Here is an 18,386-nt window from a genome sequence, read left to right as displayed (position 1 = left end):
TGAAAAAATAGTGAACTTTTGAAGTAAAAGCGCAATTTAAATCGTTACAATCATTATAATAGTAATAATTATTATAAATATTACCAGAGTTGATTTAAATTGCCAGTCTGTAGGCTCACACGAACATAATTAGAAGAATATTTTTAATCTTTTTACCAGCTTCCAGCGGACTGATGAATCAGTTTAAAAATGATCAAAGTACGCTTTTGCTTCAAAAACTAAAATTTATTTTTTTTCAATATAGAAGTTGGTAAATGTATACATTTACCAACTTCTATGTTCAGCATAAAAAAGGAACTGATAAAACTGTTTTAAAAACAAATTAATTCAAAGCATAGTACAAAAATCGTCTCTCGAATGATCATCTGGTGTCAAAATTACATTGAACTACAGGCATCTAAATGCGGAAGTGAAATGGTAAAAAGCTTTTCAGAATAAGGCTCTTGGAGGATCATAAGATTAAAAATCGGATTTAGATTCAGATTCCGTTTGGGTAAAAAATGGTTATTTTTCCGGACGACTCGAGACTGTTCTTTGTACTTCTTAGGTCATCGTATTCAGCATAATTTTCGGGATTCCAAAATCGAGCCCTCTGTTGAACAGCTTAAATCAGGTACATTACCTCACAAGTCAACTTTATAAGCAAAAAATTTTTTAAGTTTTCAATTCATACAGAAGAAAAATGATGAACGTAAAAATTGTGTAATAGTTCAATGATTAGTTGCATTTAAATAACATAGATTAATTTTCTTTCATATATGAAACAATGTAGCAATTCCAATACTCCAATATTTATTTAAAGTCCATATTAACAATTTTGTATAATTTTGGTCTGGATCATCTCAAAAATTACCGAACTTTGATTGCATATGCATGTTTTAAAAAATAAAAGGCAAACATATTGTTTCAATACCTTCCAATAATATCAACAAAAACTTGATGTAGCGCTAAAATGAATTTTTAGGTCCGGGTCTCCAATTTTTATCGGTCTTACTGGTTCTACGGCAACAGAAAAAACTTGAGAATGGTGTCCTTAGGCAACTAGACTTCAAACATAAAACATTTTTCAAGATTTTTTTATAAACTATCATAACTCTGTAAATTAAAATTGAGTTCCTTGCAAAAACTCATTGGAGCTGCCGGCGCAATGTATACATTTTTAGAAAAAAGTTCAAAAGATATCTGAGTGGCTTTTTTCTTTCTCGTTACAACTGCATCTGTTTAAATTGCAATCTAGGACTAAACAGAACTAGATTTGCTTAATGTTATTTGGTTTTGCTCTCAAAAATTTGGTTTTTTGCCAACATATAACTGGGCTACCTTTTGCTCACTGTTTTTCCTCTGCAATAGTTTGCAAGTTTTGGGAGGTCTGCATCACCTGTCTTTTTTGCTATATAAAAAATGAACAATTTCAGAGCTTCTATTCGTATTAAGAAATCAGCATTATTTCTTGGTTTGAGCAAATTTGTAAGTTTAATTGTTTATCGCGCGCGCCACTGGCATATCCTAAAAAAGAGTCAACATCAAAAGGGTTTATTGTGGTTTAAAGAAAGCAAGCAACAATATCCCCGTAACCAGGCAGCTTACCCATCATAGATTCCTTTTCCTCTAATTTGCCATCTCATATGAGGCCTCTACTTATGAAATAGGCAGTACTCTACTCAAATAACTTATGAGATGACATTTGCTCGAAATTTTTTAATAACTGGACTTGAGCTCGACACATACTTTTTCACGGTGAAATTTTTCTCGACTCAAATTTTTGTGCCTGACTTTAGTTTAACAAAAATGTTTTGCGTTGGACTTTAGCTCGACTCAAAATGATCTGCTTGACTCAAAAATGACTGTCAGATCATAAGTCCAGAAAAAGTATTTTTATGAGTTTGCTTTTTCACCTTTGAAAAATTACATGTTTTGTTATTGCTCACTTATGATTACATTGTAGTCAGTATTCATAGTTCGTGGTCTTTTGTAATTCTTAAGAACTTTTGATAAAACAAAAGTCTGTTATTTCTAAAAAAAACTTGTCTTTTTGAGATTTAGGAAGAGGAAACAACTCAGAAATTTGACGTCATGACCAATCGGAATAAATTCCTTAGAATTAAACTACTTAGTTTTTTTAATGTGACATTACAATTGAGCGACCATAACTGGTTTTATGTTAAGAAATATATAAATTGTGAAGTATGTTGCTTATAGTCAAACGGTCTTTTAATTTATTCAGGTCTTGAAAGTCGACTTTAATTAGGATGCTCGCCCGTGTAAGCAAAATCAATAATTTGGTCTAAAACTGGGATAGACAATATAAAACGTTGTGAATCTTTTCAGATTACTTCCCGTCCCATCTTTGTAACTTACTATTTGCATGTTCTATTTTATGTAATAGCGAGCTGCGCCAAAAAATAAATATTATCAGAAAACCGGTTTTTAAATCAAAATATGGTTCCAAACATAAATATATCCGACTTTAACCTGATATCCATCAAACGTTTGGATCACATAAGATATTGTGAAAATTTAATTTCTCTCAACATCAATTACCTGTTGCTCTGTTTTTTGATTTCGACCCAGTAACCTGACATCAGTTGATAATAAACTCTCCTCGCTGTGATTTTGAGAATTGACTTCATTGTGATGCATGAACTTTCCGCCATACAGCATCTTCATTATCAATATGGCCGCCTGCTGTGGATCTTGAGTCTAAACAAGAAGCAATCATATCATGGTCGCCGCCATTTTGAAATTACTCTACTTTTTGCGTACCATGAAACTTCTCAATTTTGTTTGAAATTTATCGAAAAAACACGAACTATTGTGAAAAAAGGTTGACAGAAAACAACCTAATGGAAACTGTGCATAAGATAAGCTTGATATGGCTTGACAAAAAGCTCTACTTTTTGTACGTATATTTGGCTAATGGAATTGAAACTTCATGAACGAGGAAGAACACCAAAATGGGCGGCTATCAGAAATGCCCTGAAGGCATATTGCTGCCCTGGTTGAGGTACCAGACCAAAGACAACCCATGATCAGGTCACCTTCAAGAGCACGATTTACTTACCCTGAGAAGTCCCCAAAGCAAAGACACCCTAAATTTTTCTTGTTGTAATCAGCGAAAAACAATCAACGAATAATTGTCCACTGTTCCCGATTTCTGGCGAAACAACGAACACCCGATAATGGACCTATATAGACTGTTTGCGTGTAATAATAATAATAATAATAATTTGGTTCCTGCTTTATCGCAGCCGAACGGCATTAGGCATACAGCAGTTGTCTTTTTTCTTATTATTCCCCCTATTTCAGACTGTTCGTTCTATGAGCAGGATTGCTCTTTTTTGATGACCATGGCCAATTGTTTTTGTGTCTGCAACTTTCGCGTGGTACCATTGTTGCAGCCAACATTGGTCAGACTATCGTTAACCTGAAGCTATGCTTAAGTAAGAGCTCATCCTCACACAGCCAGCTTCACGGAGGCAGGATATCACACACCTTACGTCTGGGCTATCACACAGCTTGCGTGTATCCGTAGAAAATTTGTGTAAGAAATTGAACATTTTTCTTGTGAGAATACAAGATAAAAAACCGAATGGCATACAAAAACTACACAAAGTATCGTGTTAATGAGCTCATTATCGTGTGTCGGTTGTTTCAGGAAAAATCGGCTAAAAAAGAAGACTTTTTTCCTGAAAATTTGTTTTTCTCAGTCGAAAAACTTCTATGCGTTTCAACAGCATGCTTATTCTATTTCAGGAAAAAATTAGGAAAAAACATAGTCAATTAAATACATCATTAGAAGAATTGACATTTTTCAGCAGAGTTTGACCAAAAAGTTTACAAATGAAATGGGTTTTCCGAGAGAACAACTTTAAATAGTATCTTCATCTTTGGATCTGAGAACTGAAAAAGGAGCTCGTTTTTGTTAAGTGACAGAACAAATTGCTTAGCGGTACTTTTCACTGTAGTGGAACCTAAAAGATGGAAAAGATGCATGTTCTTGTCTGGTTTGCCGCATATACAGCTGGCAAACATTCTTCGTAGAAAATTTACATAAATTTTGAGGGAATTTTACTATGTGGTCATATATCTTGGCAGAAGATCAAAAAACAATATAAAACTCATATAAAAAGGGTTGTATCGCACTACTTCTCTTTAAACTTTTTAACTCCCGAAAACATGAACAGTTTGATGAAAAGCTCCACATTATTTTCGTTTTTCGTCTTTTAGTAAACTTGCTCAAAGTCAACGACAATTCGAAAATCTCGACTAAATTTCCATTCATCGTCACTAATCATTGCAGCAAATCCTAGCGACAATAGCACCACAAAAATTTGCGACTAATCCCCCAAATCAAAGGCCTAGATTACAGTCGGCGACAAAATCAAAGGATTAGAATTATTCACTTTTGTTGCTAGTATTCGCGCAATGTAAAATGCGAAAACCTGCGACCTGTAAACAAAAATTTTAGGTGATCGGAGGTTTTTGCGCTCGCTTAATTTCCTGATCTCAATACATGTGCTGAAATTACATCCATAAATTAGTGATGACCAGAGTATATATACTTGAGCAAATGTGCTTTTTGAAGTGTAATGCATTGCATATAGAGGTATTACCAAACGCGCTCTATTGTATTCTTTTCGTTAAGCAGGGTATAGCTCAAAACAGCTCAAAACAGCTCAAAACAGCTACCAATTGTTTTTTTAAAAAATGTGACAAATTAGGGAAAAAGAAGGGTTACAAAACAAACCTACTTCATAACAACTTATTCAAGCAGTAGGTGTCATGAAGAGAAGGCTAAGATTGTATGTAAAAATGCTGGTTCAGATTTAGTACGGCTATTTTCAAACTGGTGGCGCCAAAACAATCAAATATTGGATGAATGAAAGCCTTTTTGACTCGTAGTTTCACCCTATTTTTTCCTTTTCCACACAAAAAAATATGCAATTTAAAATGTAAAACTTTTTTTGTGCAGATAGACAAACCCAGATAGACCCATAACGCACAAAATTTTTTGACATAAAATCTATCTCATGACATGCAAACTTTTGAGGCAAGAAAACACAACAAAATTATGAACAGAGTCCGCTTCAGGTTTTAATGTACTCCAGTTTGACCGTTTAGAGCTATGATGATTTAAAGAGGCTGAAAATTGGGTTCCCGGGTCGAGGGGTCAGCAGCTGTAAGCGGATTTTTTTTGTAAGAAATCCGCTGAATGTGCTGAAATTATGTAAGATTTGTGCAGATTGCGCTGAAAAATGAGAATTTGGTGGTGAATCCGCTGAAAAAAATATTTCAGCACCTTTCAGCGCATTTCTTACAGAAAATCAGCATATGATTAAGTACCTTTCTTACATAATTTCAGCACTTATGGAAGTGTTAAATTCAGCGGATTCAGCGCTTTTCTTACATAATTTCAACACTTCTCTGATCAATTTCAACACTTCTCTGATCAATTTCAACACTCATAGATTTCAGCACCTTCTCAGCACCTTTCTTACATCTTTTCAGCACTTGTGAAAAATTCAAATTCAGCGGATTCAGCGCTTTTCCAGCATAATTATACGTGCAATTTTTTTTGCTCACTATTGCTTATAACGTAGTCAGCATGTAGGCTCCTTAACTTTTTGCACTTCTGAAGAGCCACTAATCAGTCAAAAATCTGCCGGTTTTTAATACGAAAATTCATTTTTTACATACCAACTGAAAAGCGTCACACTTTCATCATATCTAACGGAATGAAGATAATTATACTATTATACTTAAGCTACCTAGTTTCATTCAATCAAGTGATTTGCTTTTATACCTCAGCTGCAATAACTGCTTTAAGAAGATGCTGAATTAAATTAAGTGCTGATATTGTTTAAGATAACTATTGGAAATTATGTAAGAAATGCGCTGACAGTCGCTGAAAAAACCCATTTTTCAGCGGATTAATCTTACATAATTATCCGCTTAAAGTGGTAAAAAGTGCTGAAATTATGTAAGAAAGGTGCTGAAAGTTCAGCAGATTAGGCGGATTTATATGTAAGATTTATCCGCTGTAAAATACATAAATTAGTTACATAAATTTTGACGAATTCCTCGACCCGGGAAAGAACGACACAGGAAATTACTAATAAATGATAACATGACGCATTCTGTTCTATTCATGATAGACTATCATGACTATCAATAGACCCTAAGCACCCTTGGTTGACACAAAATTCGATCACAGAACTCATTTTTTATACATGGACTAGTCAATAGCCTGCCCCGTAAAGATGAAACCGAATTGAGTGATACAAAATTCGAACAATAAACCAGGCAACATTTTGGTTGACGAGAATTGTTCAAAAAGTTTTTTTGCTCGAATTATTTTGTTTGAAATTGATCAAATTCTGGTATGGGCCTCGCAAGGAACTAGATGTAACAAGGACGTTTTCAAGTAAATTCCCGGGTGGAGAGATGTCAGCGCCGTTTCAGCGCATTATTTTGAAAGAAATGCGCTGAATGTGATGAAATGTTAATAGAAATGCGCTGAAATGCGTTGATTTTTCTAAAGATCTTACATAATAATACACAAACATTATTTAACAATGCGCTGAAATTTAGTAAGAAATACATTCAAATTTCGTTCTTAAAAAACAGTGATTTTCAAACGCTTTTTGCCACCGATTCCTGAGATTTATATCGTTTAAACGTGATCTTACATTTACAATTAACGTTCTGTAATAGTTGAGCTGAAAAAACTAATGTTCGGTGTACAATTATGTAATAAATGCGCTGAATTTTCTTCCTTGAATATTAAACCGGAGAACAAGGTTCGAGTCTCAGTCAACGCGAAGATTTTGAAATTGCTGCGTTTTTCATCGCATTTCAGCGCAGTTCAGTGCAAAATTATGTAAGCTTTTTGCGCGGAAATAACTTGATCCGTGTTGAGACCACAGAACTGTTGACTAACCCCCACGTGAACAATATTCTCGGGCTCCCCAATTTGGACTACCGCAGGGGTTGTCTCCTCGTCATTATTGGATCCAAAATCAACACTTCCACGCCCAGAAAACTCTTCATTGTCTGCAATAAACATCATTACATTCATCAATATTTTATCATAGAGCATTAAAGGAAACTGCAACCAGGGAGGGGGTAGAAACTTACCATCTGAAACTGAAATTCTTCATCTTTTTAAATTTGAACATAATAAGCGTCGATTTTCGTCAATTTACCAAGCAAAAAGTGGCGACTTTCCAAAAAATTTATTATCACTGACAGATTGACAATAACGGTTGCATCTTGAAGGAGTATTAAAAAATCAATGACAAAACTGCATTCTGAGGAACTCCGACAAAATTTGACGAAGTAAAGATACCGTTATAAAATTACAATGTAAAGATGTTGTTTTGAGCAAAAAAAATTCGGGAAAAAGTCTTGTAATCGACGCACCTTACAATAGTGGCGACAACAAAACGTCGATAATTGACAATTGTTACATATAAAAGCGACAAAAGTGACAAAAACACTAATCGACACCTGTTACAAAAATACATAACAAACCAAAGAAACTCGACCGAAAACGATCTCATTTGAATTCAGATTCTATTGAATAACAAAAAGTTGTTTTATACGATGGCAGAATGAACTTAAAATTGGTTGGTTTTTCGGGCAGCCAATTTTTGATTCCCGAATAGTTGAAATTGTGATATAATGTTCCCTATTTTTTAATTTTCTGGTGACCTCAATAAAATGTATGACCTCATTGTAACAAGGTTGGTTGAAAGATATATTCAAATTAAAGAACTATTTGCGAACCCCAAGCTCTCGGTCCGTTGGAACAATTGATTGAAATCCATAAGCGTTGAATTAGGCCATAAGCATACTTTTGGGTGGAGCATATTTCAGCACATGTATCTCACCAAACTGAGAGAATTCTTTGTAAGTTTTTGCTCTTTGTGGATAACTTATACGCCACTAAAGATCAATAATAGTCTGAATTAATTTTTTTATCTCTAAAAGAAAAGTCTTTAACACCACTGCAGTGTTCAAAAAACAACTTGTATCAAATTTTAGAAAAAAAAAACTAAGTAATTTTAGATGATGGTCTAAGATTTTTTTAAAAGAAGAGGATGTCAATAGTGAGTAGAATTAGGAAAAACTCAAAAAATTCTATAGCTCCACATTGTTTCAAACCATTAAAGAGTTATTTTTCCGCCTTCTAAACCAGCTATAAAATACAGAAGTTTACAGATTGCTGGAAAAACAATTAGTTTGAATTACAATTCGATCAAATCTCAGAACGAGAAGACAATTACGGAACATTTGAGTTAAAAGTTTCAAAGTAAGTTTAGGTGACTTAATTTTTTCATCAAAAGCATCCCTAATTGATACCGAATGGTTATATGGTAGGAATTTGGTAAATTGTGGGTGAAAAATGATTATCTGTAAATTCTACAGAACTTTGCTTTTTATTCTACCAGCAATTGTTAATCTGCCAGAAGTAAATCTTGCACAAGACTTGACAAAACCTGTGTTAAGCCCTGACTGATAAAACTTGGCAATTCTTGAGTCAAAGCGTGGCCAGGTCTTAGCAGCTCTAGAGTCCAGCAATGCCCAATAAACTTAACAATAAATTTTTCTAACTCAGCAATTTCTGATTTGGGCATCCAACAACTTAAATTTTTCGAAGCCCGGATTCTGATTTTGTTTTTAAAGGGCACAAAGAAGTGGCCATGACTGATGTATATGTGCGAAATCAGATTTTTTGCTCTCTTTAGGGTGAATTGTGAATTATTGTTCTTGTTGAGACAATTTATAACCAACACTAAAACCTGTGCACAATGCTTGACGCAAATCTGGTCAAGTCGTGGCCCAAACTTGCTCAAGAATTCTCAAGTCTTCACCATGACTTGACTCAAGACTCTCTAAGATTTAAGACTGGATTCAAGACGTGCCATTTCAAAGAAAAGCCAGAATCAGAGCTTCGATATACTATTGATCCAATACATGCTTTTTCACTGAATCAATACCGATCAGGAATTGACGTTCAAGTCCATGAAGTATATTATCATGAAAATTTCGGCGGTTTGAGATGATGTTTCCCTAATTGGAGAATCTAGATGAATTTATTAAAACGTTTGCACTTAAAGTGAGTGATTTTACTGTTTTCGCCACGTTCAGCACTTCTTGAAACAAGTTTTCATCAGTGCTTCTTGGGTGAAATACCCGAGAAATAATTCTGTTGGGTTGGCTAATCAGTTCTGATCACCTCTTAGTCCAATTCCCAGGACTCGTCAATTTTCGGCCAAGAATTTCTCAGCATTTTTTGAAGCCTAGTGCAAATTTTGACCAAGACGTTTCAGGTCTTTGTCCAAACTTGCTCAAGACTTGTCTTGTGAAGTCATAGGACTTCATTCAAGGCGTGTCAAGCTCTGATACAATGCTGATCCACAAAGTTCAATTTGACTGATTCAGTGCTGATTAAGACTTAACGTTCGCTTCAGTCCATATTATTTTTTATAATTCAACCGCTTTCGACACCAATCTTGACTATGTTTTGATAAAGTGTGCTGAAACCTCGCCCCGTGAATAGATCAGATACGGAGAGATCACGCGAAATCTTAATAGATCTCCACCGATTTTAATTTGATTAAAAAACATCAAAACTCTGTCAGAAATGGACTTACACAAACAGAGTTTTTGAACAGATAATGAATACTTTTTGTGAATAATTTTGTTAGTTGGAATTGTTATATCGTGTTAAACTCTAATGCAAAACTGTTCAGAAGTCTCTTTGTGTAGTTAAACCCATAAAGTTGCAACGCTATTGAACTAATCAAAGGTCAATATTCAAACCTAAAACATTCAACGATCACCACTTCGTTTTTCATTTTTAAGTCGAGTTTTTTGAATGTTCATTTGCGTTACATTTTTATGGGGCTAATTAAAATTTTACAGTAGAAAGTTGAAATAATCCATCGTTTCAAAAATCTGTCCACTTTGCTCAATTGCATGCTTTGACGTTTTGACGTTTTTCGAACGTTCGATTATGGACCCTTGCAATTATAGTCGGTCACATAAATTTACAACGCAAGCAAACGTTCGAAAAACTCCTGACATGCAAATGAACATCAAAGTGCTAATGTCTGCATGTTTTAAATTTGAACTTTGACCTTTAAAACGTGCGATAGCGTTGCAACTTTATGGGACTTACTATAAAATGTACCTACCCCACGTAGTTCAAATAAACGAATGGTTCCAAAATCAGTGAGAAGATCAAAGGTCAAAATTTAAATCTAAAACATGTTGAACATGCGGATAAAATTGATTATTTATAGAGTGTCCCATAAATATATAAATTTGAAATAAGCGAACGTTCGAAAACGCCAAAAACGTGCAATTGAGCATCAATGTGCTCATTTGAATGTCAATGTTTTCTCTATTAAGCTTTCATTCATCATTTTTTTCCACATGTTTTAAATTTGAACTTTGACCTTTGAACTCTAACCTGTGGCTTTGAAACGTTCGCTTATTTCAACTTCATGGGACACGCTATAAATCTAGAACATGCTAATAAAATTGAGCTACAAAACAAAACATTGGCATTTAAATGACCACATGATTGTGCATTTTTATTTTTTGGCGTTTTCAGAACGTTCGATTATTTTTCTTTACAGCAGAGGGTAAATGTAGCGCTGCGTTTTCCGGAGAACAAGTCAGTATTTTCTGGTTCTCAAGTATGAGATTATTTACCGGGTAAAGAATGAACCAACATGTTTATAACGATCAACTTTCTTTTTTCCATCATAATAGCAGAGGAAAATCTCACCTGTTTTGCTCAGAAACACGGATTTGAATGTCCTCCGCAACATGACAGAACGACTGAACGGATAAAATATCAGAACTTGAGTTGAAGATCAATTGTCTCTGAAGAAGTCTGCAAACTTAAACAAGTTGACGTCGAGTTGCTTGAAAAAAGAACAACTTTAAAATCTCGTCGACAGAAATAGAAAAACAGATTAAACATTACCGTATGTTTTTGCATTAATTTGATTTTACGTGCGTAAAAACTAACTTAGTCATATTACATTTTTAGCTGTTGATAAAATTTTAAAAATTGACCACACTTTGAAGTTAACTTAAATACTGATCGTGTGATTTTTAAGAAAGCTCCGCAAAACGTAAGCAAAACGATGTGAAATGACAAGCTTTTAAGGTAAAATTGCTTAACAGCAAACCTATTTAGTTTTGACCGACCAACTAAAGAGGAAAATCTGATTACAATGAGAACGATGGGTTTTGCATATACTCCGATCTGGCTGCGAAAATGAGATCTTTTCCGATTGTGCCCCCCCCCCCCCCAAGTTAAGTGGGTGCATATTGCTTGCAACACCCAGACGCACGTGTCATATTTTTACATATGGTTTACTATGTATTGTCACGTCCTCTGTAACTGGGGTACGATGGGGGGAGGGGGGGGGGCATTACGTACTGGGGGGCACAAACGGAAAAGATCACGAAAATGACCTTTACAATGAAATTAATATTGTACCTGCGAGTCATGATTCGTTTAAAGTGTCACTTTTTGTTTCCAGTTGGTTCCATTTGCAGTATTTCGTTTGACAGTGAACAATTTTGATCCCCTTTTTCCTCGTCTTAATCGTATCGATTGGAAAAACTCTAGCATTTTGTCGAATCATTTTTTGTCGTCGGCGTAAAGCCAGAACGGTTTGACGTTTGTAGATTGTTGATCAGGTTTTCGTGCGATCATTATCCAAATAATCGTGCAGTCAGTTTCCAGACCCTGTAAATTGGGCAGCACTATAGCCCCCTTGTGCGACCCAAATGGTCTCATCAGAGGTAGCTTGAGTCTGGGACCTTAACCTGGGTGATGAAAAATGAAGAAATTTCAATTTAAGACTGACCTCGGCGGCATCCTGTTGATTATAATAAGTTCTCTTCAGATTGCGCTCACTACTTTTAGTCTTTACTTTTGCCCTTTCAGATAGCTGCCCAGCAGTCTGTCTATTTCATCGGGGAATCAACAGTTTCTGAGTTTTCAATATCTTTTCTTGCAAGACCTTTTCCGATGCCTTTTGCATGATGAAGGTACAGTGCTGAAAAAAAAATTGATAAAATAACTGATGAAAGAATTCGGTCAGATAGCGTATCGTCTGAGGCATTTCGGGTTGTTTTTAGCGCGACCGTTGGTGTTGTTCAGGGTTAAAAATAACACCAATTACTCGATGTATCTTGACAAAAAAATTAATTTCTTAATCAATTTTTAGGAACACTAAAGAGAAATCTGACGCTAGTTATATGGAAACATTCAGTTAGAAAGGATTTTGAGAAGAGTAATGTAACGATACTTTTCTTCCCAGCTGTAAGGTAGCAATGCGGCTGTCTATTGACTTTTGCCGCAGACTTCCCAAGATTTCACGACCTTTTCCTGTTCTCTGCTGAAACTGTGCGGCACCTACTCTGTTTCATTTTTGCTTAAATGGGCAAATTGTTACAATTAATTGGGTGAAGTGAAAACGTGAATGAATGAACGAATTTGTTGAGAAGTTTAGATTTTCCGATAGACGTGGTTAGCTTCTGGTTCTCTGGTTTTATCTTGATCGAAGGAGGCAGTTGCGCTGGTTTTATTCTTCTTCCTAAAATACTTTTCGAATTTCGTCGAAAAAAAGTGTTCCGTTGTTTATCAAGTTAGACGACCCACTGATAATCCTGAGTTGAACGCTCTTTCGTGTCCGTTTTACAATAAGAGAATTCTTACGTTACTGAAAGGTTCTCTCACTAGACGACTTATACTGTTGAATGGCTGGAATGTTATAATAACTGGACGTCTATACTTTTGCTCTACTTGCTTTTACACACATGTCGTCAACATTGATGCCCAGTGGATTATTTGCCATATGTGCAATGTTTACCATCTGTTCCCAATGCTGATTCGACATGGTTAAGAAAAGCCATGCAAGTATTCAGCCATAACAACATCAGAAATCATGAAGAACAGTCCCGATTTAACGGAAACTGAAAACCAAAAAATGATTAATTTATACTAAACCATTGTACTCCTTTATTAATTCAAACATTGAATCTATCTCCCAAAGTTCCAAAGACGGCCAAATTAACATTCTAGCGCCCAAGGAAAGAATGGACAGCTAAAATTTCCCTCTCGAGACTTTTTTTTCTCGTGATCAGGGTAGAGAAGAAAATTTTAGACAAAGACCCATCCCAACCAACCCAACCCGAGACAACCCATCATCGCCCAACCCAACAGAGTGTTTATATATGGGACTCCCTTGATTACCTCATTCTTATTACCTTTGACTCTGGTGATTCGCCAGTAATTTCCCGATTGTTGTTTTTTTTCTCGCACCTAGAGAATTTTTTTCCGGACGTGTTAACTATTTGCAATAAATTTCAGCCATTTGTTTTTTTGCACCGATACCACCATTAAACGCTTTTTTCGCTATTGAAAAAGCAGCATTTTTGTAACGTGTGGCTCAGCATAAATCTCGGTTTGTTTCCGGTTTTTACTGGGGTTATTTGGTAGATTTTCGGGTTTATCATTCTAGTATTTGTAATTGATGGTATCCGTTGAGGTTTGGTAAAGTTCGGTAAAGTTCAATGAGGTTCTGTACGACCTTGTAGGGTTGGGTTAATTTTTGTAAGGTTCGGTAAGGCTCGGTAAGGTTCGGTAAGGCTTGGTAAGGTTCGGTAAGGCTTGGTAAGGTTCGGTTAGGCTTGGTAAGGTTCGGTAAGTATTGGTGAGGTTCTGTAAGTTTTGGTAAGGTTCAGTAGGTTTGGAGAGGTACTGTAGCGTTTTTGTATGGTTTGGCAAACTTCGGTTAGGTTCGCTAAAACCCGGTAAGGTTTGGTAGGACCCGGTAGGGTTTTTTAATGTGCCATAAACTTTGGCAAGATTCGGCAAAGTTGGGTTCATAAGGTTTGGTAGGTATTTGTTAACCGGTAGTTACATAAACAGATTTTGACCTTGAGAATTGGTTTGGTAAAAATGCTATTAACAGAGGCTAAAAGAATTTCAAAGCTCTAGCTCACCTCGACAAAACAGGGTAAATGGTTCTTAATCAAACCAGAAAATCAACAAAAGTTAAACATTAGGTAAATTGTACACGACCATAAACACTAGCAATGGGTGAAAACGAAAAATCTTCTGTTGGTCCTCATTTGAAACACAATAAAAAACAAAAAGCTAATGTTTGAAAGCAAAATTGAATCTTGCATCGAATTTATCGTACCAGGAATTGATTCGAGGGAGGACACGGAAACACTAAAAGAAATATTGAGCGAAATTAAAGAGCTGCAAGAGAAACTCGACAACTATTTCAAAAGCTTCTCGATATCTCGCCATCAGAAGACGCAGATACGCTCTGTTCTCAGCTTAGCGAATCAAATTTCAAGATTCGAAGAACAACCGCAAACACAAGAAAGCAGCTCAAAGCGCAGAACTAACCAATGTTTCATGATGCAATTTAATGGTAACATTTGATAGTAGCAGCAGTATTCCAACAATTCTTAACACTAACAGGACCTCTACTTTTTTCTCAGCATCCGCCGGAACGAAGTTACAGGTCAACTTGTTTCTTCGGACTCTGCTGCGCCCACTAGCTCAGTTTAATCCAATTCCATTTCGCCACCGGCTAATTTGGAATACATTATTAGTTTCTCAAGGGCTACTTCATCTGGAAATCCTGTTCACAGTGCCTTGTCTTCAGAACCGCTTCTCGCTAATTCAAACAATAGTTCAGTCAACCAAGACGCATCATTTCTTATTTCGAACAGCAATCCATCATAGTGATTCCTTCCAAATCAACAATTCTCCGATCCGTCGGCATCCACCACACTTGGCTCCGCTTCATATCAGAACCCCATCTCCATGTCCACTTGTTTCTAAAAATTTATGCCTAAGTTAGAAGCAACAAAATTTGATGGCAATCCGCTCGACTGGATGAATTGGTTTTCAAGCCAAAATAGAATGATCGCCTGTGTCATTATCTGAAAAGATGATACATCTTCAATCGCTATTAACTGGAGAGGCAAGGTCTTTAAAAGATAGATACGGCTGCAGCGGTTGTCAGTATGTCCCAGCGTTGAATCGTCTTGAGGAACACTTCGGAAACCGACACTGATTAGTATATACCCTTCTTGACAAACTCTCGCAGTTCAAACCACCTAATCTGACTGTCCTTAAAAGCTATATCCACTTTTCAACCTTTCTCCTGACCTTGGTTGATTCATTTCAACAACTTGGATTCAATCAACGACATACATTCAACTGAAAATCTCATTCAGGCATTAGATAAACTTCCGACACTAGTCCGCCTGGACTGAAACAAGTATGTCCTTGAAAAGTTTTTACTCCAGTCGTCTCTTAAAGACCTTTCAGATGGGTTATCAATCTACGCAAAGGCATGTAGAGATTTGCCAGCACCAATATCTGTAACGCGACCCAGCCATGGAAAATTAAATTTTGCTCATAAACCATGGATTCAGAAAACGCAAAGTCCCCTGCACTCATCTGTGAGAACGACCAGCAATGGTCAACAAGGTGGCTCATTTTCAAACAAAAACAAGCAAGGCCCCTCCAGAATTGTTGTTTGCCCCAGTTATGAAACCTGTCTATACCTCTACAAATATTCTCAATTCCAGACCCTATCTCTTTTCGATCGGAGAGAACATATCAAAAACTAATAAATTTGCTTCAACTGCTTCGGCAGTCATCATGTTGAACATTACAATTCAAAAAATGTTTGTCGATCTGGCAATTGTGGCCGAAAGCATCATACTCTGCTCCATGAGAGTTTTGGGGACAATAATCGGAGAGTGAAGCCGCCATCGCCCGTTAAAAAGGTTCAATTACATGAACAGGACATGTAGCCCTTGTTATGATTGAACTTTCCAATGGTGTAAAAACTCTTGATATTTATGCGTATCTAGACAACAGAAGTTGTGCAAGCTTGCTGCTTACATTTGCAGCATCAGAATTAGCGATTGACATGAACACAGTCGCTAAAATTCCAATCAGTGGCTACCATACAACTAGAGAAAAAGACTGTTCTGAAGTTTCTGTTCAAATCAAGCCATCTAGATCTCAGACTAGCTCACTAGTTTCAATCGATGTGCTAGCAGTACCAGATCTCAATAGGCGCCAGTTAAAACCAGTGAGTTGAACTAATTTTGTAGTAAGTTTGATCACCCTAAACGCATCACGTTTCCAATTGTCAAACAAAATCAAATGTGTATAATCATTGGAATTGAAATTTTTGAACTAATCCACTACAAAGAGATAGTTAAAGACCCGAAAAACACACCTTAGGCTGTCAAAACGCCATTAGGTTGGACTTGTGCCGGAAAGACCAACATAATTGCAGATGAGCAATATCCAGTTCTCAAAACCCAAGTTTGTTCCCATGGCAAATTGGACAACGAACTTTTGAATAAAGTTCAGGATTGGATGAAGATCAAAAAATATGGCACTTCATCAAAGAAAAAAGCACTGTCCAAGAAGGATGAAAAGGCTTTAGAAAAATTACAATTCACAGCCAGATTCAAGGATGGTCATTACGAAGTTGGCATTTCGTGGAAAGAAAATGCAAAATTGCCGAATAGCAAATGGCTCGCTGAGAAACAGTTGAAGCAGCTAAAAGCAAAGTTTCCCACAAAGCCAGTATTAAAAGAAAAATATGAAGAGACTTTGCAAAAAGACTTGGAAAATGGATATGTGGAAACAATTCTCCATGTACCTACAACACAAAGTCAGTTTCTTACCTACCTCATCATCTGGTCTCAAATGAAAATATGCCTAAAATTTGACGGGCAACTAACGCATCCAGCATCTTTGGAGGCAAATCTTTCAACTCAAATCTGTTGAAAGGCCTGGACTTGCTCATCAATCTTGTTGGGATTAATTTGCGTTTCAGATAATGTCATATCGCAATATCCGCCGACATTGAGCAAATGTTTTTGCAAATCCTTCAGAGTAATAATATCTTCGTTTCTTGTTGAACCAAAACGACAAAAAAAGAAGAATATGAATACACTAGCCACATATTTCGTGCAACGTCATCACCTTGCATTTCATCGTACGCTCTACTTCGTTCTGCAAAAAGTAAACATTTTCTTGAGGTATCTCATTTTGTTCAACGCAATATCTCCATGGACGATTTGTATATTTTCACCAACGACGTTGAAAAGGCTGTAAACATAATGAGCAGCACTAACGCTTGCCTGTCTTTTGGGGGTTTTAACTTCACCAAATGGAAATCTAATTCGGCTGCATTTTTGCAAAAAGTCAGTAAGGATCAACTCTTAAACACAAACGAAGCTTCACCTCAATTTCAAAAGGTCCTCGGATAACAGTTCAATGCAAAAACAGACAATTATGTAATAAAAAAAAACTGTTCAAGAAGTTATCCTTGGATAACACTATTGTAACGCAAAGAAAACTTCTAGGGTTTGTTGCATCCATTTTTGACTCTCTAGGCTATATAGCACCACTCACCATCCAAGTTCGTAAAAATCTACAGGCCGCCTGGAATCATAGACCAAATTTAGACGAACCATTGAACCTCAGAGAATTTGCAGATCTAACGCAACTGCAAAATGAACTACGAGAATTCTTTGAAGTTTCAATACCTCGCTGTTTATTCATTAACAAAGCAATAAAAGAAACAGCTTTCCATACATCCTCAGACGCGTAAGAGAATGCACTCTCAGCAGTTTCCCATATTAAGATAGATTACTTGGATGAAACTGTTCAAGTGAAATTCATCATGGGAAAAGCCTGCGTAGCTCCAATCAAAAGAATGACAATTCCAAATCTCGAGTTGGAAGCCGCCGTCTACGCACCTCAGCTCGCACAATTTGTGAGAGAAGAGCACGACATTCACATAAATGAAAATGTTTTCTAGTCCGATATAACAACAGTTCTTTATTGGATCTGAACCCCAGAGATACGTCATCACATATTTTTTTCTAACAGGTTGGCGGGGATACTTGATGTATCAACAGCACAAGACTGGATTTACATCACCTCGGCTGACAATCAAGCCGATGATGGCTCAAGAGGCTAAGAAATTAAACAGATGAACTGCAGTTCTCGTTGGCTCAAAAAAGTGACTGGCCAAATCAGGACATCTTTAAAGCACTAAACTTGAACGTTCTCATCGTTCATGCGTTGCAAACCAATCTGCACTCAGCAAATAAATTTCTCATCAACATTTCACGCTTCAGCAAATGGAATCGTCTGGTTAGAGTTGCAGCATACTGCTTCTTCTTCCTCGATTGTTTGAAAAAACAAGGCAATTGCTTATCGCTTGCAAATCACACACTGGCTTACAAGTACCTCATTGCTCAAAGTCAGAATGTTGGAGACGAGATTTTGT

General features: G+C 36.4%; 1 protein-coding gene across 1 annotated transcript in view; it reads right to left on the bottom strand.

Moving 5' to 3' along the window:
- Positions 1-11,037, bottom strand: part of LOC142345962 (serine/threonine-protein kinase PAK 2-like) — a 167,178-nt gene extending 156,141 nt beyond the window's left edge. Inside the window, exons 1-3 of the mRNA XM_075398428.1 lie at positions 10,802-11,037; positions 6,941-7,053; positions 2,542-2,700 (exon numbers count right to left, since the gene is read on the bottom strand). Coding sequence (XP_075254543.1) covers positions 2,542-2,700; positions 6,941-7,053; positions 10,802-10,844 — 315 coding nt within the window. The 5' untranslated portion in view covers positions 10,845-11,037. The remainder of the gene's footprint in view (positions 1-2,541; positions 2,701-6,940; positions 7,054-10,801) is intronic.
- Positions 11,038-18,386: the final 7,349 nt, after the last annotated feature.

Source organism: Convolutriloba macropyga, chromosome 9 (assembly GCF_964194025.1).
Source record: "Convolutriloba macropyga chromosome 9, txConMacr16.3, whole genome shotgun sequence".
Taxonomy (NCBI): domain Eukaryota; kingdom Metazoa; phylum Xenacoelomorpha; order Acoela; family Convolutidae; genus Convolutriloba; species Convolutriloba macropyga.
This window is presented reverse-complemented; position numbering and strand designations above follow the sequence as displayed.